This window comes from Maylandia zebra, linkage group LG22, assembly GCF_041146795.1.
Source record: "Maylandia zebra isolate NMK-2024a linkage group LG22, Mzebra_GT3a, whole genome shotgun sequence".
Classification (NCBI taxonomy): Eukaryota; Metazoa; Chordata; class Actinopteri; order Cichliformes; family Cichlidae; genus Maylandia; species Maylandia zebra.
The window spans coordinates 9,291,481-9,319,346 of NC_135187.1; the positions used below are offsets into that span (position 1 = coordinate 9,291,481).

General features: G+C 40.7%; 3 protein-coding genes across 6 annotated transcripts; all 3 read left to right on the top strand.

The window, feature by feature from the left end:
• The first annotated feature begins 1,486 nt into the window (after positions 1–1,486).
• On the top strand, positions 1,487–12,479 carry usf2 (upstream transcription factor 2, c-fos interacting). Of its 2 annotated transcripts, XM_004569221.5 has the most exons (11): positions 1,487–2,211; positions 2,893–2,936; positions 3,361–3,476; positions 6,568–6,687; positions 7,228–7,390; positions 7,472–7,559; positions 7,847–7,891; positions 8,790–8,848; positions 9,786–9,877; positions 10,308–10,436; positions 11,044–12,479. In XM_004569221.5, exons 1-11 carry the CDS (start codon positions 2,174–2,176, stop codon positions 11,131–11,133), a joined length of 984 nt encoding a protein of 327 aa, XP_004569278.1. In that variant the 5' UTR covers positions 1,487–2,173; the 3' UTR covers positions 11,134–12,479. The 2 variants fall into 2 exon arrangements, with proteins under 2 accessions (XP_004569278.1, XP_004569279.1); XM_004569222.6 differs by lacking the exon at positions 7,847–7,891 and having other exon boundaries at positions 1,489–2,211.
• A 636-nt stretch (positions 12,480–13,115) lies between these two features.
• On the top strand, positions 13,116–19,447 carry tekt2 (tektin 2 (testicular)). 3 transcript variants are annotated; one of them, XM_076879550.1, is made up of 10 exons: positions 13,116–13,362; positions 15,096–15,261; positions 15,370–15,495; positions 16,062–16,267; positions 16,350–16,493; positions 16,877–16,991; positions 17,609–17,716; positions 17,808–17,951; positions 18,032–18,111; positions 18,894–19,447. In XM_076879550.1, exons 2-10 carry the CDS (start codon positions 15,103–15,105, stop codon positions 19,099–19,101), a joined length of 1,290 nt encoding a protein of 429 aa, XP_076735665.1. In that variant the 5' UTR covers positions 13,116–13,362; positions 15,096–15,102; the 3' UTR covers positions 19,102–19,447. The 3 variants fall into 3 exon arrangements, with proteins under 3 accessions (XP_076735665.1, XP_004569277.2, XP_012779570.2); XM_004569220.5 differs by having other exon boundaries at positions 13,117–13,362; positions 15,027–15,261; XM_012924116.4 differs by having other exon boundaries at positions 13,120–13,362; positions 15,099–15,261.
• A 247-nt stretch (positions 19,448–19,694) lies between these two features.
• Positions 19,695–22,784, top strand: LOC101474928 (free fatty acid receptor 3). Its single transcript, XM_004569219.2, has one exon. The coding sequence runs from the start codon at positions 21,280–21,282 to the stop codon at positions 22,255–22,257; it is 978 nt and encodes a 325-aa protein (XP_004569276.1). The 5' UTR covers positions 19,695–21,279; the 3' UTR covers positions 22,258–22,784.
• The last annotated feature ends 5,082 nt before the right edge of the window (positions 22,785–27,866 follow it).

The following is a 27,866-nucleotide window of genomic DNA, read 5'->3' on the forward strand; positions in this document are numbered from 1 at the left end:
AAAACTCAGTGCATTTAAGCAATGTGAAACAACTTACTGAAGTTCAAACTGAGCATCAGAATGGGCAACAAATGTTTCTCTTTTTCTTTGGACGCCCTTACAGTGCAAACCTGGTCTGAGTATTCTAGAAACTACTGATCTATTTGGATTTTACTGCACAACCATGGGGTTTTTAGAAAACTGAAAATATCCCGTGAGCAGTATTTTTCTCTGGGAGAAAATGTCTTCAGATTGCTGGTGATGGTGTAATTGCGTGGTGGATATTTTCTGGGCACGCTTTGGCCGCTTGGCACCAATTAAGCATTTTTAAATGCACAATCTTCCTATGTTCAGCCTTTTATAACCAGTGTGTACCAATCTTAGGATGACAGCCTCCAGCAGCATAACATAACCTCCACAGTCACCAGATCTTACTCCAGTACAGCACCTTTTGGGATGTGGGAGATGGATGAATGTGCTGCTGACAAATGTGCAGAAACTGTGATGCTATCATGTCAATATGGAGCCACATCTCTGAGGAACGTTTTCAGCACCTTGTTGACTTTATGCCATGAAGACTTAAGGCAGTTCTGGAGGAAAAAGGGGGTCCAACCCAGTACTAACTAGATATACTTAATAAAGTGGCCGATGAGTATGTATGTGGGGGTTTTTTTTCCATATGCACTTTTATCCCATTTATAACCTGTAACACAAGCTAGAAGTGGTTCATTTTAATAGTGGACTTTAAAGGGTTAAAGCTATGCTTGCAAAAATTCATTTTCCCCTTTGTGCTGGCTCTAAAAACTGACATGTAATAAATGGCAGACAGTTTTATTAAACACTATGAATTATGACTTTTGGACACACTGTTAAAGCCTTTATACAAGTAAATTAAACGGCAATGAATATTGTTTCAATCAAAGGATTTATGGATATCTGGTGTAAAATTACCAAGTATTTAAAAAACAAACAAACAAACAAACAGGGGCCTAATGTGTAAAACATGTTCTTAAATAAATGTGATGTGCTTTGTGAGGCCTTACAAGCTTCAGTATGTTCGTTCTTTATTTTATAGACAGCTTCTGAGATTCTGTGTATGATAAAGGTGCATTTATTTGTGAATTAAATAGACTGTAAAAGAAAATCTGCTGATCTCAGTTGCGCAGATCAGCTGTGGAAGACGTCGTGCCTCCTGCCGCTGACACTCAGCATCGCCTCCTACTGTCAGAAATTGATGGGAAGGTTGGCTGTAAAGAAACAAGAACCCGTTTTATTTGTCTTTTTCACTCATTTAGCAGCTCAGCGATGTACAAACTGGGTCTGAATTTCAAGTAAAATGGTCACCATAGCTGCCCGATGTGTTAAAACCATGCGAGCTTCGGCTGTGCCTTGTTATGTAGACAGTTTTTGTCATGTGGTTTGAGAGAAAACCCGTATTGGATCTCTGTGGTCACCTGGGCAAAAGAGACCCGAAAAAAAAATCCCATTGAGGAACTGATTGATTGGGAGAGAAAAACGAGCACAAAAAATGACTCTCAGTGACAATATTTACCGCGCTATTAAATCCAAAGTCAAATAATTCGCGAGTAAATCGTTTTTAATAGAGAATTAACCAAACAAATCCCATGAAAATCCGTCTCTAACCAAACTGTTTGCACACCAGGAGTCACGTGAATACAAGCTCTCCAAATCTTACAAAGACAAAGCGACATTTAGAGCAAAAAAGACGCATTTCCTTCTGTCAAAAAACGAACAAACTAATCCACTCCGTGTCTTCTGGAGCGCATGTCGCAGCCGCTTTGCGCGGACAAACAGCAGCTGTGCGCAAACAGAGGACACGGAGGACATAAAGAAACCAATTTAACCGCAAACCAGCCTCAATCCGTGCATTCAGATCCGAATTTATAACACAATAACGATCATAATCCAGGACTCAGCCTCCCTCCACCGCCTCGGCACCGCTGCGGAAACACCCGGACTCTTTTTTTTCTTTTTTTTCTACTTTTCCGCACAGACGCAGACAGCTCCGTCCTGCTCCTCAGCGGCCTCCATTTTAGCTCCTTGCCCGGTCGGCGCCTCACGTGTCCTGGACTGTCTTCCTCACATGACCCGTGTGTTTGTCCCCGTGATCAGCGCTTCCATCTCCGTAATTCGGTGTCGTTGAATATCGGCGTTTTACACCCGCAAAAGCTTCATGGATATGCTGGAGCAAAGTCTGGACAGCTCGGCGAGGTGAGAAGCTGCTGCCCGCTTCCTGCTCAGACATGGCTCCACCACGGCCTATAAACCCCTCTGTTTTCCCCCTGCTCCCTGCAGCGCAGTGCAGTTAATAACCTGCCTTCTCAGTGTACTTTTAATATTTGTTTCGTGTTGTCCCGCACTGTCTGCGCACTTTCTCAGAGGATTTCTGCACACATTAGCTGTGCGCCCGTTTCCAAATCTGTGCGCTTGTTTTATCCAATGCACAATAAAAACAAGTGCACAGCTGCAGTTTGTGACTGTTTTTAGGTTAACAAGTAAACGCACTTCACTGCTACTGTAACTGATGCAGCATCTCTAAGGTTTCAAACTCTTAAATCCAACTACATTAGGGCGTTGTTTGGAGTATTATGTATATTTGTGAAGTTTGCCTTTCCATGCGCAACTGGTCAGAGCAGTTAGACTAGACTTCTAGGTCTTAAATAATTCTCATTTCCCCCTTTTAAGTGCAGATGAACTGATTTTAAGTCTTAGACGCCAGTAATGTTTCATTTTATTTATATCTTAATGATTATTCCCTCATATAACCACCCGGGGGCGCCGTATTTCCTCAGTTGGTTCAGGAGAGCTGGGTTTTTGTTCAGAAAACGTTAATGATCTTATTTCAGAGAAATACTTGAAATTGACTCAGCTCTGCTCTGTTTTTGTTTTTAGTCACGACAAACAGGAAACAGAGGAGGTGGTGCAGCTACAGGAAGGTAGGAGCATCTGTTCTTGTAATCCACACGACTGAAACAAAACACACTTAAAAGTGAGACTTTATAGAGTTTTTCCAGGTTCAGAATGCATTTTTTGGACTCTCCACACAAGGAAGATTGAGTTGGATATAGTTAATTCAACAAAACAGTGGATATTTTTTTGTTATTTCTTGGCATTTAGTGACTAAAAATGAATTTTATGGTAGTGAGGACATGAGTACTGTGGGTACACGAAGCTCCACTTGGAAAGTAACATGTCAATAGTTCAGACGAGGCCAAAACCTGTTTGGACAGTGGCAGATTTTTGCCCATGCAGAAAAACAAAACAGGCTTGCTGTTAAGCCAAAAGGCGTGCACCTGCGTTACACGGCCCTGCGCTTGTTTAGTGTTCGAGGTCTGAAACGTGGTGGTGTGTGTGTTGCAGGGGAAGCTGTGGGGACGGACGAGCAGACTGCAGTGACCATCACCGGTGTCCCTCAGACTGCATTTGCTGACCACAATGTGCAGTACCAATTTCGTACAGACAACAGCGGCGGACAGGTGAGCTGCAGGCAGCATTTCCTCTGTTGCTGATTTGCCATTCAGATATTTTCTAGTTGGAATGCAACAATAGAGCTTCAGATACTGGTAACCACGGTAACTGATAGCAGCAGTTGTGCCCTGGTTCAATGTTCAGGATCTGTTGATCAGGAGCTGAAAAACTTTCAAAGGATGTCAGCTCATTTTTATATAAGGAAGAATTATTTGTTTACCTCAACCAAAGGAGAAAAATGTAAAAAACTCTTTGGCGTCAGCTATCAGACAAATTGTTATTTTAAACATGAAAAATCTGTAGATCAGCCCAGAATTTCACAGTGGGAGTATAACAGTCTTATACAAGGGAGATGGACACAACAGCAAGACACAGAGCCATATTTCTAAAGGTAGCAGTCCATCAGCAGCAGGAGCGTCTGTCTACTGTTGGTGAAAAATTTACTCCTGTTCTGAGCTGTGACAACAGATTTTAGTATCCTGGGATCAGGCGTCATAGTTTTACACAAAGGATGTGAGGATATCTTTACAACAAAGCCAGACAGACCTTAGTAATAAATATGTGGAGAGTGGGCAGTTGTGATTAGGGCTGCCACAAACGATTATTTTGATAGTCGACTAGTCACCGATTATTTATGCGATTAGTCGACTAATCAGATCATCATCCACTGGACGTAAAACTACAGCTTATTGCACCAGCAGCATCTGCTCTTATATAACTATCATTAGCTTACAGCTTTAAGCTTTTAAGGTGCTAACTAAAAATAAAGACAAGATGATAGTTTATTAAATTTTAATGAAATTTGCAGATTGTTTCGGTGAAGTTTAACAAACTCCTTGCTATCTAAAATATAACAGGACAACGGAGTATATTTTCCAGCATCTCACACTTCTGATAATCAGCTGTCTGCTTGACGTTTATTCAGCTGTGTAAAAACTATCCGGTTGTTCAGTCTGATGTCACTAGCCGTGTCTGGGTCTAAACTCCGCTGCAGGTCCATATATCAAACGATCACTATGGCATTACTGAGAGTTGAAAAACTGTCTAAAGTCTTTCATCTTTAATAAAACGATCAGCGTTCTGCTCTACCAGGTGTAACAATTGAGTTTAACATCCAGGCATCCATGAAAACGGAATTTATGACATTTAACGGAGTTAGAAGTTAGCAGGGAGTTAGCTCGCTAGCTTCTATCTAAATACAATATAGCATGTCCTGACTGCGGGGTTTTGGAAACAAATTCAAACGTACAGCTCTGTTATCACTTCCAGCATAAATGAAGACAGAAAACTAAACAGCAGTGACGTTTGTAGGGTTACTGAAGTTGGGCTAGCTGGTATATAATGATTTTCTACGTGACCGCTAGCGACATAGCTATGTTAGCATAATATAAACAAGCTAACTTTTTTTCCACTCGATAAAAGTTAACGTGAGTTTTCTCGGTGGTCAGAAACAAATGTAATCGCATGGCAGGATGCTGTAAAAGGACCAAACTTCAGCCAGGAGAACAACTGAGATAATCCATCCACAATACGAGGTTAGTCATTCATATACTGCTGCATGGGCTGGGCTGTAGTTACATCCTAAGGTTTTAAAAACTGAGCTTAAATAAATGATTAGTGGTAATAAAAGCCGAGGGAGGTCAACAGGGATCACTGACTGTTTTAGGAGCTTTTTGAGATTAAATAGAAGAAAATACATAACATTAAACATGTTAACAACACAAAAGCCATATTAAACGCAGACTACTTTAGGCCCGGAAGTAGGATTCGTCGCGTCATCACTGAACAACCGGATAACTTTAATCTCAGACAAACTGATTTACTCAGGAACAAATAAAATACAAAAAAAAAAAAAGCCAAACAACAACATTTTTAATTTATCTAAGTGACTCATATATTTAACCTGAGTAGCGAAAGACGGCGGTGGGTTTGAAAACAATTTGCCGGGAGTCCGATGTTCTCACCGCGCTAGTGACCTAGCCCCCGGCTAGCTATCGAGCTAGTGGGTAACAGACGTCTCCGAAAACGTCGGAGCGCTTTTGAAAATATGTGGTGTCCTGATAAACTGATCCGATATTTGAGGTTTACACAGCTACATTCTCGCCTGAAAATATGTTAAACGTTTATTTTGTGACCCAGAAAGAATAATAAGAGTAATATTAAAACTAACTAGCTGCCGCCATTGTTGGAAACTAAGCTGGGCCGCGCTATGAATTCTGGGACACAGCTGCTTCTTCTTCTTCTTCTTCGGGGTTTAACGGCAGCTGGCATCCTTGTACATGCAGTGCTGCCATCTTCTGTTTCAGTCCGTTATTACACTCTTAAATCCTGCTACTTATTCCTGCGTCTTTTGGGATCTTACAAAGCTTCAAACGACGCGTCGACTATTAAATCAGTCGTCGACGATTTTGATAGTCGACGTAATCGTGACTAGTCGACAAATCGTGCCAGCCCTAGTTGTGATATAGTTGCTCTGTCAGTGATTTTTTTTTTTCTTCAGTTGACATATTTATTGTGGATCTTATTTTCTTTCTATCCCAGTTATGTTTCTTTAAAAGCGAGGCTGTAGCCACAGATTCAACTTTGGCAGCGATCGAATCGAAATCCGGGCGTCACGCCGCCTGAGGTCATTGAACGTGGGTGTCACTGTTGGTCTGTGGGGTGAAAGTGTAATTGACTTGATTGATAAGCACATGCAAAATTAGCAACGACTGTTGTTTTCACTCCAGACGGTCACTGACACCTTTGAACAAAATCTATTTTTTAAAATTTTGACCCAAATATTTGAAAGTGAACTTGAGAAGTTTCAGAACCAAAAAAACTCACGAAATATGGTAACAAAGAGTTTCTGATCAGAGAGTTTATGAGAGGCTGTGAACAGTGATGGTGGCTGTCCCAGCAGCGCTGTGATTGGATCATTGCTGTCATCTTCAGAATACATATTGTGATATGATAAGATGAACGATAAGATGAAACGTCTGCGTGACGGCTACTCGATGAATGTGCATCACCAGGCTTGTGTGAGGTCGACTCGTACCAAAAACAAATTTCAAACACCCCCATAATGGTCACTGACTTCATGCCCTCCTCTGTCTGCAGGTGACCTATCGCGTGGTTCAGGTGACAGATGACCAACTAGAAGCGGCAGCTGATGGGACGGGAGCCGTCAGCGTCGTCTCCACTGCAGCATTTGCTGGAGCCCCTCAGGCAGTAGCGCAGGTCAGTTAACCCTGCAAGATGATCAGGATGCACAAAAGGCTCTAGAAATAAAAACAGACTGCAGTCAAGACGCAGCAGCCATCAGTCTGTACAGGAAGCCACAGATACACCCGCTTCCTTATCTGACTAATCTATCAGCTCGTGGCTGACAGGAAGGCTGAGGGGCATGCAAATAGGGGATTGGATCACCATGACGTCAACCTCTTCTACGTGAAATTTCACACGGGCTGTAATTATTTAGAGAAGTGTATATGGTTCGGTCTGGAAACGTTTGGGTAGTGACCCTATTTTAAGATTTATTTTTGGCTTTTACCATGAACACCTGTGACATTTTAAAAACACAGTCTGTGAAAAAGTGCATGACAAGGACGTGACCGGATGACACAGAGTCAGTCTGTATATCAAACATGGGTTAAGGAGTTAAGGAGCTCTTATTCTGAAAACTGTATTTCAGCATTTTGGTTTTCCAGTGGCAAAAGTAATCGAATTTGTATTTGAGATGATTCCAGCTGTACAAACTTTCTGTCTCCGACTTTGCAGGCCGTCATCCAGAATCCTTTCAGCAACGGGGGAAGTCCTGGCGGGGAGACGGTGGGAGGAGAGACACGTTTCGCTTATTTCCCTGCAGCCACAGTCAGCGATGGAACAGCCACGGCCGTGTCGGTGCAGGCCACCGCCGACCCAACAATTACACAAGCGGGAGGTGAGAAGCACTTCTTTAACCGTCAAATAAAACAGGCTCGTGTTGTCGATCTAACGCCTCGTGGTGTTTCGTCAAATCCAGGTCAGTTCTACGTGATGATGAGCCCACCTGAGGTGCTGCAGACGGCGACCCAACGTACCATAGCGCCACGCACACACACCTACACTGCGTGAGTACAACTTAAAGCTTCGTCGCACATTGATGCTACTTCCCAAAAAATCTCAGAATGACCAAATCACCATAATCCCTCTGCACATCTGTTTGGCCGACATCTCACCTTTTTCCTCCCAATCTGCACTGGACTGGGTGTACTCTGCCTCTTGCTTTCCTTCTTGGCGTGATCCGTCTTGTCATTGTGTGTAAAACAATAAATATATACTAAAAAAAAAGAAAAACCATCATTTAAATCATTTAAAACATCCAACATACTATGTCCTACTTACCTGCCATCCCCAGAGACCTTGGTGAAAGCGAGATGTTGCAGCATGGCAGTTCAGACTGGTGAGAAGAACTTTCACTTACGCCCCCCACCCTGCCCCCATCATGTGTCGTAGAATCAGACGTTTGGTGGCTGCTTAAGATACGAGGATTAAACTGGATTTTGGTCTGCCTGTGGCTTTGGTTAATAGCTGCAGGTTTAGTTCAGGCATCAGTGTTTCCCACAGATTTAGATTTCAGACCCAGTTTTCCACCTCTTTGCAGTTTCAGTCTGTGATGGTGAGGTTGGACTACATTGAGCCACTGAAGGACATCTTCATCTGAATGACTAATGAGCAGCACACGCCTGCGAGCCACCTACTAGCCACTGCTAACGCAGGACTAGTGGTGTAGCGGTGATGAGACTTTCAAAATAAAAGTGAGGAGGATAAGATTAACTGCAAAAAATGCTAAAATGAAAGGCTAACTATAATAAGGGCCCATTACTATACTTGGGCAGCCCTCCCAGGTAATAAGTGTGTGGGAACCACTGAGCTTTGGTGTTTAGTTTGTCACTGATTCTCCTTCAGAGAGGGCAACAGTAAACCATACTCATGTTTTTTTTTTGAGGGGGGGGGGTTAGAGCCTGAATCCTTCAAAGGGTTGAGCTCAAAGAGCGTGCCCTTCAGAGGACTTAAAGGATCTGGGTCTGTTCTTTGGAGGTGAAAGTCTAGTTAACACAGACTCTAGCAGTTGGTATATTTGTGGGGTTCTTTACAGCTCATTAAACCTAAATAAAGATAATTTTCTACTAAAACCAGATGGGTTTTGGTTAACATGCTTTCCTTTATATCAATACTTTTTGTTGTTAACAGACTTTTGGGTCACAGTTTTGGCACATCAGCATTCAGTGTGGTGTCTTAGCATTTTTTTTTTCAATGTTAATTTACAATTGTTGTGTTTTTTCTTTGTGCCTTTACAGGAAAGTAGATGGTCCACGGGCGCCCAGGGATGAGAGGCGAAGAGCACAGCACAATGAAGGTGCGTGATCGCCAAGGTTACGGATATTTCAGGGCTGTCACATCTATCACTCCTTTTTAACTTCAAGTTCCTAAGGAAAGACCAGATTTAATTTGAATAGTGAAGGAAGGATCTAAACTTAAATGAAAGTTTGAAAGCGATTTTATTTTAATTGCTCTTTAATCACAGACATGAATGGCAGTAACATGTCAAAGTGCACATTTCCAGCAGCATTTTTTTTCCAGCTCGTGTGTATCTCCACAGGTTAGCCACAACATTAAATGAATCTTATGTGGGCTCTTGTGTAGAGCCTCTGTGTTCTGGGAATACACTCTTTGGGTTCTTCTGGTGTCCCTCATGTGGTTTCTGAGCAGTTTTTGTTGCATGGGATGGTGTAATGTCGTGCTGTGGGAGTCTGCTGCTGTTCACACACAGAAACTACCAAACACAAAGGTCACTGAGAGTCGGAAGCAGGCGAAGCTTCTTCTTCTATTTCCTTTCCTTTTTTTTTATTGACGGTTGGCAAACGAATTGGTGCATTACCGCCACCAACTGGCATGGAGTCTGGACCAGAATGTCACTTAAGGATTAGAGCAGGCACAGCTGGCGAGGGATCTGCGCTTTTGTAACGATCACTGGCGAGTGATTGGCCTCATGTGCTCAGATCAGCCAATAGACATGTACCGATTAACTTTGAATGGGCCAATAGGCGGAGGCTTTATACCTGGAAAAAGAAGAGCAACAGAAGAAGAACAGAAACAGTTTCACTTATCGTGCATGTAACAAGAAGGGTAGCACATATCGAAGTAAGATCTGCGTGGCAGGAGCTGAGGTTTCCCAGCAGATGTTCAGTGTTGTTGACGTCACCAGTCGGTGGTTTTAATGTTGGGGCTGATCGGTGTGTGAAACCACAGCTTGCGAGAGCTAAAACTGAGCATCCTTTTTATTTTCTTTACAGTGGAGAGAAGAAGAAGAGACAAGATTAATAACTGGATTGTCACGCTGTCAAAAATCATTCCTGACTGCAGCATCGACAGCAGAACCGGAGCGGTGAGCGTTGTATTAAAAAAACCCTCTGACGTTCACTGAAAACTCGTGTATATTTTGCATGACCGTGTAAGTGCTGACAGATGGTTACAGAAGCTCCTGCTAGTTAGATTAGCTCAGTATGTAACGTGACTTCATTTAGTCTGAAAGCAGCTGTTTCATGTCACTGATCTTTTTAAATTTGCCTCTGTCAGGCCTTCATTCACTTCCTGTTCACCCTGTTCTTTGACTTCATTCATGCCTTCACCAGGCTTTACTACAGCCAGGGGCGTGTGACAGTGTTTACTTTATTTATTTTATTTTTAGCTCAGCAGGTAACAAAGTGTTTATATGGAAGGAATTTCAAAGTGTGTCAGCCGCTGGAGAAAAGTCAGCTCACAGTGGGAATGAAAGACTAGAAAGAAAAATATTATATTATTTGTTTGTTCCTCAGAGTAAAGGAGGCATCCTGTCCAAAGCGTGCGACTACATCCGCGAGTTGCGTCAGAATAACCAGCGGCTGCAGGACAGTTACAAAGAGGTGGAGCGAGTCGAGATGGACAACGAGCTGCTTAGACAACAGGTTAACTTCCCATCATTGTGCACACATCTCATATTTTGATTTGCTACCCTTTGCAAACATAGGTGGAGGGGGCTTTGGGTCCTCACAGACAAAGCGGTGCAGTGCCAAGAGTAGAGAAAAACGTTGAACTCGAGTGTCTCGATCAGTCTGAACGTTGTGAGCGCACTGTAACATGACAGAAAATAAACACTGCAGAGGACTGCACCAATAAGCTGAATTAAATTCTGCTCAATACGAGTTTTGTCTGTTATTTCTGACTAATAGTGGAGGTAGAGTACTGAGGTTCCACTTTCTTTGCCTCAACACCAAAGCGGGGGCAACAGAAAAGCGGTGGTTCAGTCCTGGCTCCTCCGGCCTGCATGTTGGGCAAGATACAGAACACGGATTTGTTTCCAGTTCATGCATTCGATTGTGACCATTAGGTTAAAATTGGGCATAGAAAATAACACTTACATGAATGTGAGAGAGAAAAGCACCGCCGCTCTCCTGTTTGCACCTAAAACACCATAAACGTGGCATGAATCAAGAAAGTTAGGGGCATTTTAATAAAAAAGTCTTTGAAGGATCAAGGATGAATGAAATTAAATACTCTGTCTTACGTTTTCAGATTGAGGAATTAAAGAATGACAACGCACTGCTTCGAGCACAGCTGCAGCAGCACGGTATAGAAGTCAACGGAGATGCAACACCTCAGTGACTGTGGACTGGACAAGTGCAGGATCACAAACACAGAGTCGCGTCCTCCCACACAGCTGAACGACACCAGGAGAGGAGCAAAAAAAAAAAGAAAAGAAGAAATAACAGGAGACAATTTCTGTCTGAAATTGGACCAGAGAAACACGCAAAAGGCTCACGAAGAACACCGAAGGACTGCAAAGTGAACACGTCTCCTCCTCCTGCAGCTCCATGAAAAGCTTGAACGCTCTGAAATCCGTTAACTGAGTAGCTAACTGAACCTCTCACTTCTGCTTCAAGGAAATCGACCTCTGCACTCCACCGCCACGCTGCCGCCAAACTCTTCTTTTTACTTTAAATTATGAACCTGCCACACAAAGTTTATTTTTAGCGTCTTTACGTTTTTATCATCACACAAACTTTTTCCTTTGGGTTTGTTTTTTTTATTTTTTGGACATGCTTTGTTTGAAGCTACTAAATGGTCCCATTTTGTTTTAATTTATTAGTCTTTAAACAATGTGTACACAGAAGTTTAAAAAAATAGAAGCTGAAATCATCTCCAGAAATGAACAAATAATGAGCAAATCAGTTGTTTTGATCCTGCTCAGCACTGTTACTAAGAATACTTTTACTGTCAGTGGATTTTTTTTGTTTATTTTAAATTTCTTCCTCTCGACACTGGTACTCCACACACCAGACGGAGCTCACACACATCGTCCATCGTCAGTGAATTCAAAACTATAATTTCTGTAGAGTCAAAGTGGGAGTGGCTTTGACATCACGGGCATGGAGGTTTTTCTTTTTAGTGTAAGGCCTTAATAGATGCCTACTGGAGAATATAGGTGTTAACATAGCTCAGGTAATTGGGATTATGCACTGGCAAGCGGTTCCCACGTTCAATGACGTCCTTATATAAAGAATTTAGAGCTCATATGTGTCCCCCGTTAGGTGCAATGTACAGATAAAGTAACACTGAGATGATTTTCAAGGCGAATCGTCTCTGTCGGGCATTAAACCATGGTTTGGTTGTGTATCTGCTTAATAGGTCACTGGAATACAGGTGTGAGGTCCTGGTTGGAGACCGGCCTCGGTTTTGGCCCACCGGTCCTGCTGCGTTTTGGTGACTTTTTATTTTCCCTATATTACTATTTACACCTTGGGAACCATTGCTGCTGATTCATGACCATAAAACAGCCATGGTCAGGGAGGGGATACGAGTTATGATGATGATGATGATGATGATGATGATTATACCTAACTAGATTTTTTTTTTTTTTTTTTTTTTGGTCTACACTGAAAGTCACCACAGCATGGAAATATAACCACTGGCATGACTAATTCTGATACTACAATAAATGAGTGTTTATACCCGAGTGGTGTTTATTATCGAGGTTACGAGGAAAAGCGTTTTGGGGCTGGAATGAAACTTCTGGTACAATATTTTGGTTGTTTTTTTTTGTTTTTTGTTTTTGTTAGATTTTAACTACAATATAATAGATCACAACAGAAATCGGTGCTTGTCAAAATAGTCCAGCTTTAATAATAAACAGAATAAATAAAAAAGATGTGTGTGTGTATATATATTTATACACATGTAGATACTTACACATGCATATATGTATAGATACACAGATGCTTTCCCTCCCCAAAAATATGTAAATAAAATTTTTTGAATTGTTTAATATATTTCCAACCTTCAAAGTGTTATATGACCCTATTTTTTTTTTTTTTTTTCAGTTTTGCTACGCTATGATCTCAAATTGGTCACATTATTCAGATAATTTGATTATTTTTATTCATATTACATCATAACTTTAATATTTAGCTTTACTATTTTAGCTTTTTATCCTTCATAGTTATGCGACAGGAAGGGTGTGTAAAGGTGTCAGTTTGGTGCTACTACCACAGTAGTACATTTGAAATAAATTATGCGGATTTATCCGATTGTGTTTAGATAAGTACTGAGCCTTTTCTCTTTCCCGAAGCAGAATAAGTCTATTAAACTTAAGTCTGCTTCTACAAGTCTAAAAGGAAATTTCCCCGGCTGTCATTTAGGCAAAGTGGATTTAAGTTGCTCGTGTTCCCTGATGATTATTTCCTGGTAATCTGACTCAAAACTAAACGTAATGAAGGTATTTTAATTATTAAAGCCTTTTAGGCGCAAGTTGTGTGTACTTGTTGCCTAGAGACGGTCGCCACGGATAACAAACCCCGGAAAAACCAGCTCAGCTCAGAAGGTACCAGAATTCCGGTGAGTAAGATCGAAGTGACGAAAATTTCAGCTAAATTTAAACATTACAATATTTTTCAGATTTAGATCTAGAAAACATAAAAGGGGGTATCCAGATTCAGAGGGGGAAAACAATAAATATTCAAATGAGCTGGTCAATGTTGGTATTTTCGAACATTGAAGTACATTTAATCAAGGGCAGCACTTCGTTCCACATTTTGGCTATTTTAGCCTACTTGACTGTTTTTATCTTGTTGCATTTTCTGATTCCGCTCTATTGCGTTTAATGCTGTACTCGTTCATTAATAACTCGTACAGTGCTCAAGAAACTACCTGGTACCAGACCCACCTGGCCTTTTTGACGGCCACGTCTGGCCCATGTACCTGAAACATAAAATCAGTTAATTACAGATAAATCGGGGAGACAGCTGGTAGAAAGTTTTGGTTCATTTTTGATCCTTTATTCATGCACGTACATAATAAAAAGTCAAATATGATCTTCCTTTGAACTTGTTTCTACTTTTTGCTAAAATGTTATTTGGAAAAAGAATTGCAAAGGTAGTTTGTACTTTGATTTATTTATATTTTTTGCATGTTTTCCCGCTTTAAATAATAATAATTTATTTTCTTATATTTTTAATCTATCCTTTATTTATACAGGTAGTCCCACTGAGACTCAATGTCTAATTTACAAGAGAGACCTGTTTGAGAATAACAATAAAATTACAACCATAAAAGAAATAATTGTACGTGGTGGTGTAGCCTTTTAGACTCCAATAATTACTTAATTCCTAATATTTCACAAAGGTGTGTCATCTTGTTCTTTCAGCTGCTCCCTTTAGCAGTAGATCATCTGTGTCCATCTCATCAACTCCCTAATATCCTCCTCTGTCACACCAACCCTCTACATGTCCTCCTTTACTCCACCCATGAATCTTCTCTGTTGTCTTCCTCTTTTCTTCCTGCGTGGCCTGAATTATTTTGATTGCACAATCCAAATTATTTATAATAATTAAATTAAAAAGGTCCTTGATATTCTTACATGTTTTTGCAGTTGCTAAGAGGTGATGTAACTTTGAAAGGAGTATTTACACAGTGTAGTATCTGTTTATTTTCGTGCTTTTATCACTGATGTTTTATTAATGTTTCTGTTTCTGGCAGCCCGTTAAATCTCAAATCTGCATTTAGTGTTATTAAATACACAGGGATGGTTTGTTTGTAAGTATGGTTTATTAACACAAAGCACACTCATTCAAATATATATTGTAATAACATCTATCAGTTTACTTTGTCAGCATTTCATAATGATATTATAACTAACGCTCCAGATGGCGCACTTATATAATTAATACACTATTGGGTTTATTGTGTGCAGTTTTGATAGAGTCATAAAATCTAAAGTAGTTGATTAACTGCAATATAGTCACTGACACAAAACAGAGTAACAAACAATGCAATATTTACCTTGGATCAAAGCAAATTACTATTGTGATATTTAATAAAATGGAAACATTCAAAATAAAGAGCAAAATTTTGATGAGTTTTTATGATCGTTCAGATTTTTCAGGGGATATAATGCCATTATTTTGTAATAATATCAGTTTGTAATTGCTACTCATAACTGCACTTTTTTCTGGTAGTACCTTTGCACTGGTAATATATGTGTTGGTGTTTGATCTTCACAGAGACATAGAAAAAGATCCCCCACATTTAGCTGTACGTGAAAGATCCAGTGAATCTGGGCCTTGTTTCAGCAGAAATATGATGCCTTCACTAAATGCAAAGCCTGGCCTGCACCGCAGTGTGTCAGAGTGGACCAGCAACAATCAGCAGCTGTCTGCCACAGCTCAACACGAACGACACATTTCGAATGTCATCAGACAGGAAGGGAGGACACTACGCAACGAGACTAACTTTAAGGTGGGGTCTTGTTTTGTTGGCAGAGCTCAAAGGACACTGTCCACTGGACCATCCAACAATGTCCTTTCTTTCTCCACACGTTGTTAATAAAGCACCTTTTCTCCATAGACACGCTGGGATGAGACTGATACGTGTCGTAGGCTGAGTGACCGTGTTTGGGATGTTGCTCGGTGGAAGGAAGTGTTGGAAACTTGTGCTCAGAAAGTAGATGAAGAGATGGAGACTCTGACACTGGTGATTTATTCAGACTTTTTAAAAGCAGAGGTTGAATCTGTAGACTGTATAAGAAACACGGAAATACGGTAGCTGATATACTTCTTTGTCTAAAAAGTAAAGCCAACATTTCAGTGCCTTAAACCTGTTTTCTTTCTAATGACCAGCAGGTGGTGACACCATCTGGATGTGATAAAATCTCCTGACTCTTTATTTGGTTTAATAACTCAGCAAACATGTTCCTAATATGTTTAAGATCTCAGTCCCTGGTTTAAAGTCTTGTTTAACACAGCCTGATTTGCATTTTGTAAATGAAGCTCTCGTTTGGAGACAATAAATTGGGATGTGCAGAGCCTGAGTAGACTGTGCCCTATAGTGGAAATGTCAGCTTGCCTCTCGCTAATCTTTGATTTCAAAATCCAAGATGGCCCCAGTATGACTGAGAGGTGCCTTTGTCCATTTTGTACATGTGCACATGTGTCATACTTAAAGAAACATCTAGGTGTTTCTTTGTCAAGTGCTCTTAAAATCTTTACTCCTGGTCTCTGAGATAACTTTCATTTATGTGGGCTTCACGCTGGTGTCAGTCCAAAGAGCACACCGAGCAAGCTTTGGCTGCCACTGCTGTTCCTCTGGAGGTCACCACTGAATGCCTGACACTGAGGGAGGGACGGCAAGGGCACGAGCTGGTAACGGACCCCGTGGACGAACAGCTGAAGAAAGAGGTGGAGCTGATTGAAAGAGTGCAGCAAGTTCTGCAGCAGCACACTAGCAGGGCCTTTGAGCAGCTATGGTACGTTTCTGTTTCCCACTGCTGAAAATGCATGTTGACTTTAGCCAACTTCTAAGCTCCTCCCTTTTTCCTGGTTGCTAAGCATTCTGCAGGAGGTGCGGCACCAGCTGACTGCTGATCTCCAGAACAAGATGGATGCTCTGGATATTGACATGTCCTGTCTGTCACTTACGATAAAATCGCCCCACATCTCCCTAAAGACCAACCCGACTCGCATACCATCAGGGTAATCTTCAGATGAGGGTGTGCATGAAATATGAAGTATGCAGATCATAAAATGCTAGTGTATGATATAATTATTATCATAATTAAAAGATTGGTTGAATATTACTCCTCATTTGCTAAACTATGGAAATTCAATTCAACTTCAGTTACATAGAGCCAAATCACAACAAGGTGTTAGAACTTTTCATAAAGCTTTTGTAATATATACTTTTTTACATGAAATTTATATACAAAATTTGTTCTTTTACACACAAAAACCATAACTACTGAGTGTCACTGTAATATTGTGTATTATGCATTTTTGTGATGCTTGGTTACCGCTGTCTATTTAAACCGTATCATTCATAGCAGCTACTACTGTTATAACTGCTGTCTTTGGTGTAGCTCCTCCACCCCCCAGGAGTGGGTCCAGTTCAGCCAGCATAATGTGGCTCGTGCCCATGAGGCGATGCAGGTTTCCCAGCAAATAAGGGAGGATATGAACCTCACCCGAGCACAGGTAGGTGGTTTGCAACTAGTAGGAGTTCTTGAATATGACTTATTATACGACCAAGTACTATTCAAGTATTTTATTTAATTAAAAAAAATTAAAAAATGATAACCACCTAATGACTTTAATATTCATTAAACTGTGCACAAATATTGGTGCAACCCTCTCTCTGTGCTCAGTCTGTGTTCTCCAGATTTGACAAATGTTTATTTAATGATTAAAAGCTTTTTGTGCACACATCATAGATCCATGTTTAAAAGCTTAAATTAAAGAGGAGATATGTAGTTACCACATTTATTAATCACAAAGATGCGCTTTGTGTATTAAATGTGTGTATTATATTTTTATTTTGTTAAAAAAAATCTTCTGATGTCACATTTAATTTAAAAATCATTGATATTCTAGGCAGTTTTAATCTATGGGATAAAGGTTTTACTTACATGTTAATAAGAACATTGTTTCACATGTCGGTGTTTGAACACCCGGGGGCGCTGCAGATGGTTAAAGGATTTCTTTAATTTGATTAATTTATTTTTATTTTGGTTTTCTTATATTGTCCACTAATCTTGCTTAGAGTAGGTGGGGCATATTTGCTGTTAATTTCTTTCTTTCTTTTTATTTCGTAGCTGCAGAATGAGTTGGAGACTCAACGCAGAGCCACAGAGTTTGCTCTCCGCAAACGTAATCACCTTGAAGAGCAGGCCCGACATGAGCTGGAGTGGCAAATAAAAACTGTAAGATCTTATAAATAATAGCTGTTAGCAGCAGGGTGAGGGAGTATAGTTTGTCATCGCATGTTCCCACTGCCTGTACATCCGTCTGTAGACTGAGGAGGAAATGGCAGAAATGGAAATTGACATCCACGGGCTGGATGCAGATCTGCAGGCGAAGACAGCCAACCTGAAGCTTGCTCACACCAGACTGGAGACCAGGACCAACAGGCCTAACGTGGACCTGTGCAGAGATGAGGTATATATCAGTTATATAGCAGCAGATGTGTCCCTGATTGCATTAGAAGTCTTTTCTCCTTTTATCGTGATGGTTTGCAGGTGCAGCACGGCCTCGTTAATGAAGTCCAGCAACTGGAGGCCACGATCGCAGCTCTGAAGCAGAAGCTCTCTGAAGCTCAGTGAGTCTTCATTTTTATTTGTGTGGCCAAACTAAGTAGTATTAACAATAATAATAATATATAAGTATTGTATATATTACACAAAACATATATGTGTTTGTGTAATATACTCTCAACCCTGTTTGGGAGTGTTGAAGCATCAGGGTAAGAATAGAGGTGGATGAAGTGATGCACTCATCAAGCCTGGTGCCTACTGCATAACCCTGTAAAGGAAGTGTTATGACTGGAGGTTGCTTCAGTTCAGCAGGTTGTAACTGAATGACGTTAAATGCCCGAAAAATTAGGTCAGCTTACTATTTTTCCACCAATTTCTTCCCTGATGGCACAGGTAAATTCCAAGATGACAATGTCCAGACCTTGAGAATCAGAGGGATGTGCTGGAGACAGAAGGGTCTGACTCTCCCATCACCAATATGAGATCTTATTGAAATCATACTATGTGTGGCATCATCACATCTCAAGCTTGTCCAGTTAAATAAATATTAGGTCCAATTATAGAATATGTATTCTATATATAATATAGAATATTAGATTGGGAAGTGTATAAACAATCTAATGGAAGAGAAACAGACAAGTTATAGAGTTACCGCTGAAATAACATAGGACTATAAAAATATATCTGTCACTCTTACAATCTTGAATATAAAGAGAAATACATTTTATGGATTTGTGATGTTTTAAAGTAATGATAAACCATAAAACCAAATTCAGAAGAACTTCTCGAGCATGCATGCCACCGGAGCTGATATTCATCCCTGCTTGCTGCTGTAATCCTCTCTCAGGCACTCTCTGCAGAAAATGAAGCTGCATCACTCCCGCATGCTGCAGGATCTTTCCAGAAAACAGGAAGCTCTGTCTCTGGAACAACGAAGCCTGAACACCCGCGCTCGCCTCACAGCAACCTCCAGCACCGACAATAAAAACTCGGCGCTCGTGGTCCCGCTGGCAAACTCCAGTGGGAGGAGCAACCTGCAGCTGCTGGCTCAGTGAGAAGATGGTCTGAATGTTTTTGAGGGAAAAAAATCGAATAGTTATTTTAAGTTTAATTTGTTTAACCCTGCAGTCATAAACAAGCAATGGACACACAAAAATCTACTCACACTCTCAGTAAAAGTCTGGGCACAGTTCGCTTCACAAAGTAGTCCCGAAGAAAAAAAACAAACTTACTCCAGCTGCAACTTTTCTCCTCTTGTAAAATTATTATCCTGACCTCTGTTTTGTGTGGTTAATTTGCATTTTTGTGTATCATAATCCAGCAAGAAATGATTGATTTATCATCTCTAAATTGTGGATTAAACAGTCTTTTGAGTAAAATAAAAATTCACTCTTCAAACTATATCCGGCATCATATAATTATCCAAAATTCACACGTGAAAGTGCACGTTTTCATGTCTGTTTGGTTCTTTTATGCTTTAATGGCTTTGTTTAGTTTTGCCACACTGTTTGATCAACTGACGCTGCTGGCAGCTTAAAAGCTGCAATAATGAGGGGAACTTTGACTCTGATAAAATAACCTGGTAAACAGCCTGCCTAAAATAATAAACCTCACCCGGCGCTGTAGTAAAGTCTTCAGATGGATGTGTTTGTGTCATTCACTGACTTTTTATGAGTCACCAGATGATCTCGGGTGAGCTGTTTTTAACAGATGTTTGGTGAGTAAGATGTGCTCAGATAAGAGAAAAAATTGTATGAAAATAACACTAAAAAACCAAAAAACCCTCCCATGTGAGACAAAAAAGAAGTTACTTTCTAGGACACGATTACTGCACCAGGTGCAAATTACACAGAAATAGTTCTTTCTGTGAAAGAAAGGTTCATTTTAAACACAGATAAACTGTTTACTGGTTAGCTTTTCAGTGCTTAACTCTCCATTTTTGCACAGCTGTGTTAAATTTCCCATTTCTTAATGTAGACATGATCTGTGATGCCCCTGTTTTCCCAATAATTGGAACCATTTTAAGCTGTTCTTTCCAGGAAATATCTCAGAAAAACATCAGAGCATAACTGAAGTATTTTAAATTTGTCAAGCAGTTAATTTTGGCAACACAACTACAACATAGTGAGCATTCGAATAGGTAATGGTGCTGCATTAATACCAATAACAGAAATGGAAGCGCTACCGGAGAAAATGACGCAAGACAGTGCAAACAGAAACGGCCTGAAAGGAAAAACAAAATCAGACTGGTAAATAAAAGCTGTGCTACTGTCACGTTCATTTAACAATACAGGAAAAGTGTCGTCAGTTCATTGCAAACATTCAGATCAAATATCCGAAGACTGGACGCTGTAGACGTTGGTTTTAAAGACTGGATCAATAGACTGATCAAACACCTAATAGCTGTGTTTTGAATGGCGGCAGCTCCATTCTTAGAAAAAAAAAATTGTCGAGTGAATTTTCTGCTCCATTTTCTTCACCAGCAGCCTCCCGCATGACACAACCACCTCGCCTAACACACTTTCCCACATGCACACACAGAACACCCACAATAAGGAAAACACCGTCCACCATAAAACTGTTCAAAGTGCCTTCATGTCACAAACAAATCACCATTTCCCAAAGCCCAACCCATCCTCTGCTCGCACTAACCATCGGTTTTCAGCACATTTATGACTTTACTGCCTGGCCCTCCAGTTCATTTACACAGCCTTGAATTTAAGAAGATGGGCATGTGCTTCCTGACAGGTTGAATTATTCTGAATCATTTCACTTAAGGGCCCAGATGCTAACTGTCTGTTGCCCTTCACTGAGAAGGCAATTAAGGTGGCCTGGTGCCGGCTAAATGCCCCCCAGCTTCTGCATGGGTGAGTACGTCTTGTTATCTGCATCTCTGTCATGATGTCGTATGAACCTCGCCCCCCTGTGTGCCCATACACATCCTCCCATTTGTGGCCACCACCTCTTTTTTTTTTTTGGCATCACCTGTCTCTGTGCCTCAGACCTGCTTGTGCACATGATGGCGAGAGAAACCCGGCTCTTCTGCAGCCACTTTACCGCCTCGGAAAACATTCCAAACGGAGACTTTGCTGTTTTAAAGACGTTGTAGATAAACGGAGAGGACAAAAGGTCAGCAGTGTGCATATTTCCAGGCAGGACTTTTCTTCAACCTTCAAACTATGTCATGGTAAACTGGAGGCGGTGCTACCAGTTTAGTGAACTCATCTGAAGAGATGCAGCTGGCTGTCAAGGACTGCATTGCTCTCATCATCTACATCTTGACCTTTCTGCTCGGCCTTCCTGCCAACCTGCTCGTCTTCTTTGTGTACATGCGCAAGGCTCGTAAACATGGTGCCACACCCAACGTGGTCTACGCCCTCAACTTGTGTCTGGCCAACTTGGGGCTGTTAGTCTGGCTGCCTGTCAAGACTCTGGAGACTTTGCTTCAGGACTGGAGGCTGCCTGCTCCCGTGTGTCTTGTCTACAACTTCTTCCTCTTCTCGTCCCTGTATGGCAGCTGTCTGTTCATCACTGCTGTAACAGCGGGTCGTTACTTCAGCATAGCATTCCCGATTGTCTACAAGAGATGGCGCTGTGCTCGTAACTCCTGCATCATCAGCGCTGTCTTGTGGCTGTTGGTGGTGCTACACCTCAGCCCTGGCGTGATGGTCGAAGAAGGGGGGTTTTTTGTTTCCACAGGTAATAACTCCTCAGTTTGCTATGAAGTTTTTAGTGCGTCCCAGCTGGCCGTGCTGCTGCCACTCCGCCTGGAGATGGCCATCACCCTGTTTCTTTTGCCTCTGATTGTGTCAACTTTTTGCACGATGCGCTGCGTCACGCTGGTGTGGCGCTCGAAATTGTCCCCCATGGGAAAAAGAAGAGTGCTGGCTGTTGCGCTGTCCACGCTCGCTGTGTTTGTGGTTTGCTACGCACCCTACAACGCCTCACACGTCGTGGGGTTTGTGATGGGGGAGAACGTGAAGTGGAGGACGTACGCTATGCTGACGAGCACCTGTAACGTATTCCTGGACCCTGTGGTCATGCTGATGCTATCTCCAGTCATGTCAAGAGGCATCTTGGGAAGAATCTGTGGACGGCAAAGCCAGTTCAGCCACAGGGGGGGTTCTCGGTACCGGTGTAAAGCCGTCAGTGAAGCTTCAAAAGTTAGACCACCAACTGTCCCATCTGAGGGGAGCAAACCTGGGGCTTAGATGACCTGAGAGTGTCACAAGGAGACTGTGCAACAAATTCAAAAGAAGAAATGGTGCAAAAACATTTAGTCTGATATGACCACTCTTCATGTACCAGTAACCTCTGCAAACAGACCCAGTAAACCTCCTCCACACTGACTGTCCAGCTACATGAAGTCTGTTAATTCAGAGCTGACTGACTTCTTCAAAGCTTTGTGTCGTCAGGCGTTAACGACCTGTTTAGACCAAATGTTTCTAAAGAAAAGAGATGATGTAAAAGCCTATTTTGCAGACTGAATACAGCTGTAAGGTACTGCTGTGTCACATGTAATGTTTTGCTGATTCTTGTAACATCCTTGTTTTGGATTAAAATGATGTGTGGATAGTATGTGAAATCATTGTTTTTGACCAGGCACACTGTGTATGTTTAAACATTTTATTTCAGATTTCATGAGGAATGTTTATCGGCTGATTTTAAATGGCTCCATCTGGTGTCTCAAGCTGTAAAAGCTCACTTTAAAATCTGTCATGTTTTGGAAAGTGTTCAGTATTATAAGACATTTCTCACAGGTGAAGCTAATCACAACACAGCTGCCTTGATTTTCAGTGGCAGAATTATCAGCACGGCAACATGAAACAAATCTTTAATGTTATTAGTTACACCTGTGTGTGTGTACATGTTTAGATATCTTTTTGAGGACAGAATATGCCTTTTTCCCAATAAGTGACTATTAGTCCCCACAAGTAGTGGGGACTAATAGTCACTTATCAGAATCAGAATCAGAATCAGAATACTTTATTGATCCCTGGGGGAAATTATTTTTTGTTACAGTGCTCCATTTTAAACCAACATTAAGACAAGACAGACAATACGCTAACTAAGAATAGTACAATATATACATACATACATACATACATAAGTCACTTATAAATAAATAGTTGGAAAAGAAACATGTGTAGCTGTAGCAGCAAACAGTGTGTTAAGTGGATGCGTTGTACAGGGAGATGGCCACAGGCAGGAATGATTTCCTGTGTCGTTCAGTGGTGCTTTTCGGTAATCTCAGTCTCTCACTGAACGAGCTCCTGTGACTGACCAGCATGTCATGGAGTGGGTGGGAGGTGTTATCCAACATTGTCTTTATCTTGGACAGCATCCGCCTCTCCGACACCACCTTGAGGGAGTCCAGCTCCATCCCCACAACATTGCTGGCCTTACGTATCAGTTTATTAAGTCTGTTGGCATCTGCGACCCTCAGCCTGCTCCCCCAGCATGCAACAGCATAGAGGATCGCACTGGCCACCACAGACTATTGGGAAAAAGTGCCCTTCCCCTCAAGTTTGAAGGCACTTTTGAGGCTCAAAATGTGTTTTTAGTGTCAGGGTTACAATTAAATTATGGTTAGGTTTAGTCTAAGGGTCAAGGTTAGGGTAAGTGTCTGGGGAAAGCATTATGTTAAAAACATGTCCTCACTAAGATATGAAAACGAGTTTGTGTGTGTGTGGCGTGTGTGTGTGTGGCGTGTGTGATGTGTGTTCTGTGTGTGTGTTTTAAACAGCTTTTTGATAAACTTTAATTATCAAAAATATGATGTCTGAAATTAATTACATTTAAATGAACATCATAAATTTTTTGTTTGTGCATAAATTGATCAGTTCCTGAAAAGTTGAGTCTCTTGACTAATAAAGCAGTGTGTTTACAAATGTGTTGTGTTGTTTGTCTTTTCAGAAAATTTAAAATAATAAATCTGACTTGTGATCAATCACGGGTGACTTTAATGCAAAGTTGGAGATGAGAGGTAAGTCTTGGATCAAGAAATAAAAGCGGTCAGCATCTTATTGGACAGATAAAGCAAAATCACTATATCATTGGAAATAGATGACATTGCCTTCAGTGAAAGCTTGTAAAGTGTATCCGGGGGCAGACTCTTGTAGTGATCGTAGTCCATTTCGCTTTAAGAAAACAAAGAAAGTCCTAGATGCCTACAATACCTGTCCTCATGTAAGTATGGATATTAAACAAGAAACCTATGAACACCATCAGTTCAGCAGAGATGTGAGTCATCGTGCACTGACAGACTGACTAATGAAGACGTCTTAAAAAGAGCAAAACAACTTTGTAAAAATATAATGATTGAATAAAGATTCCCATTATAATAGATATGTTTCATCACAGGACACATATCCCTCTAATGGGATAACTACACTCCTCACAGCAGAACAGTGTTAGGGTCAAGTTTTCTCTTTAGTTTGTCACCTTTGTGAGACCCTGTGTCCTCATCCTGAACCTTATACTTCCTCCTGGTCAATAAAGTAATAATAATAATAATAATAATAATGGATTGCATTCATATAGCGCTTTTCGAGACCCTCAAAGCGCTTTTACAATTCCACTATTCATTCACTCTCACATTCACACACTGGTGGAGGCAAGCTACACTTTAGCCTCAGGGCAGCTGTGGCTAAAGTGTGCTATACTTTGGTGACTTTATTGTCTGATGCTGTAAATAAACCCGTTGTCTTCATATGAGGACATTAAAAATTACTAATGTTATTAACATTCAAAAAAGATGCTTAGAGTTACACCAATCAGGTAACACTAATCCCAAATAGCTAGTAGAAATTAAAGATCCTTCCTAAACAATAGCTTGGGTCTCAGGAAACACCTGTTTTGTTATAGCATGCTAAAAGAACATAGACTGTTTAAGTAAATACACTACACACATATGATAATACTTAAATAAAGAGATATGTAATACATACATATCTCAGTTATAAATTATGCTGTACTTTTGTGTTTAATAAATAAAAAATAATAAATTAACAGACTTCCAACCAATATGTATTAAGTAAAATAAATAAATACAAACAATGCAAAGTAAAAATAAAAAATTATAACATACAGACTAAAACACAATTAAAACACACGTGTTGATAAGCTTCTGTGTTCCTCTTGGATAACCTGCATGCAAAGGTTTTAGTGGAAAATTTCCAAATAAACACTCGGACTCTTGGCTCGCGTTCAGCGCTACTGTATACGAGCCACCGCATGATAAACACATCTGGTCTTAATGTGCCTATAATGTTCAGCTTCCACTTATGCACATCAGACTGGGGTCATCTGACGCTGTCCTGCACATAAATCCTTGTTGTTTAGAGATTTGATGTGCTCTGAAGTGATATAAAAAGAGAGGCTGGTGGGAGGGGTTGAGACACAAACACACCCAGTGTTAGAGCACAGCAGAGCTGAAGGACTAAGTGGGCAGCAGACTGATCACATCACGTCAGGTAAACCAAACCATCTGTGTCTTTATCATGTTTATTTAATCCCTATTATTGAATTTTTGGTGCCATATATGACATCAAAAATGACTCAAAGTCATACTTTCAGGTAAATCTGGAAATGAATAGAAAAGTGAGGATTTAGAAACATTTTAAAAAGTGTAACCAGCTTACAGCTGTTGTTCATGTATTATATGCGTTTCATATTTTTGTTTTTAACTTTGCTGAAGTTATAAGTGAAATGCAATCAGGAATGTGACTGACAAGCTTCATGTTAGGCAACAGTAACAAGGCTCTTCATATTTTTAGAAAAAAATATTTTTCATTATTTTTAATAAACCCACCTTATTATATTTTACATTGCAAGCAGAGCTGGTTCTGCTACACTCCAGGTGTTAAACGTGGCCCAAAACTGGCCCACCTCACTGGATTGCTGAAAAATCATTAATTAACTCCAACGTTATCAGATCAGATCGAAATTTGTTGTATCCCAAGTTGCTTCATTAAGAATTCAATTCCATCGTCATTACTGGAGTCTGTACATGTTTTTTAATGTACATGTAATTGTCACAGACCCCACAGTTAATCCCTGTTCTCTGTTTGGTTTGTAGTTTTATTGATGGTTCAGGGTTTGTTTATCATTTATTCCAGAGCATCATGGGTGGACTCATTATATACCTCTCTGTGTCACCTCTTCTGTTATGTTCATGCATGTTATATGTTTGTCCTTATTTCAGTGCAGCTCTTATTGATCCCCTGCTTTGTTTTGATAGTGTTTATCTCTTGTGCCCCTTCTTCCTGCATGATTACCCTGAAATATGTCTCATTTCTTTCCTGATATTTCCACTCCTCTGATTAGCAGTCTGTGTATAAATAGTCCTCCCCCCATCCTTTGTAGAGTTGTCTGCTGTTCTGCTGTGTATGTGTTCTTGTGTGGATTTTATTTGTCTTGCTTTTAGACTTCTACTTGGACTCTACTATTTTGTTTATTGGACTTTTAAATGGCTAGCTTTTGTTTATTGGAACTGCTCCTCTCTGTTTTGGGGTCCTCTCACTAAAGCCCCTGTGAGAGTAATGACAACAGACTAAAGCTGGAAAAGACCTTGTTGAAATAGTGCTGCTTTATCTTAATCATGTATTTGTAAATGGATGGTTCAGTAAATGTTTGCTTGCTTTTACTTGTCACAAAAGCAGCTGGGATAACAGTTGTGAGTTTGGACAGTCATCGTGCCATAAAATGGAAATACGATGTACAAAATTTGGATTCATCACTCTATCGCACTTGCTTCAACTGATTTTCAGACCAGTTGTTGTGTAATTTGGCACACCTGTGCTTTTTCTCCCCTTTTCCCTCCTTTAAGACTGGCAGCCTAAGAGCTGAGACTATTTCTGATGGGGGTTTGGCAAAGAGTAAATGGATCAGCGCTCCCTAGTGAAACAATTAAAAACTAGTTGTGTAAACACAACACTGGTTCATCTCCTGAATTTGGTGCCTTCTTCTGCTTGAATGACTCATAGGTCAGTGTTAAAAGAAAACAAGAGAACAAAACACAAATAAACTAAACACTCCTCCCTCTGAAAATGGTTAGGCACAAGGACTGGACTGAAAGAAAAACTTTGAAAGATAAAACTTGAAGAAAACTTAAAGAAATCAGGGGTGGCTCAAAAAGAAGCACTTTTACGGCTTCTTTTTTATTTTGACTTGGATTTCAAAATTAGGTATCTTGTAGTTTAATGCACTTACAGATCTTTTTGTGGGATCCGACAACGAAAAAATGAAGAAAAGGAAAGTGTAGCTTCCTCTGCAAAACTGCAGCATTTTGCCAAAATGTGTTGATATAGAAAAAAAAAATTTGCTTTTTAAAAAAAGGTAAATTCTCTTCTCTGGTCGCAGCAGAGCAGAGAGAGGAAACAATCTTCCTCTTCTCTTTGTTAGTGCCTTGGCCTTTTACACGAGAAGTTCTGATTAATCATTTCCACCTACGCTGCGCCGAGCTTCTCAGCGGTTGCTGGGAGATGATGTTTGGAGAATGGTGAGAACGAAATGTCCAGAAGTTTATTAAATTTCCGCTGGCGAAGGAGAGACTGTAGGCGCAGAAGGATGACAATATTAGGGGCAGTCTTGTGATGTGATCAAACAGTCTGTTTCCAAGAGGTGAAGAGAGCTGCAGCACTACAGAGCACTCTGTGATGGAGAGGCTGGATTTCAAAGCCTGAGTGAGGTGAGTTTATCTCCAGCTAACTTCGGACGGGGCGTATTTTATTTCTGGATGTCTTTATATGCAGAAATTTTGTCCCACTTTCTCCATTTCTTTGACAATAAGATGTTGCAGGTAAATCTGAGCCAAATG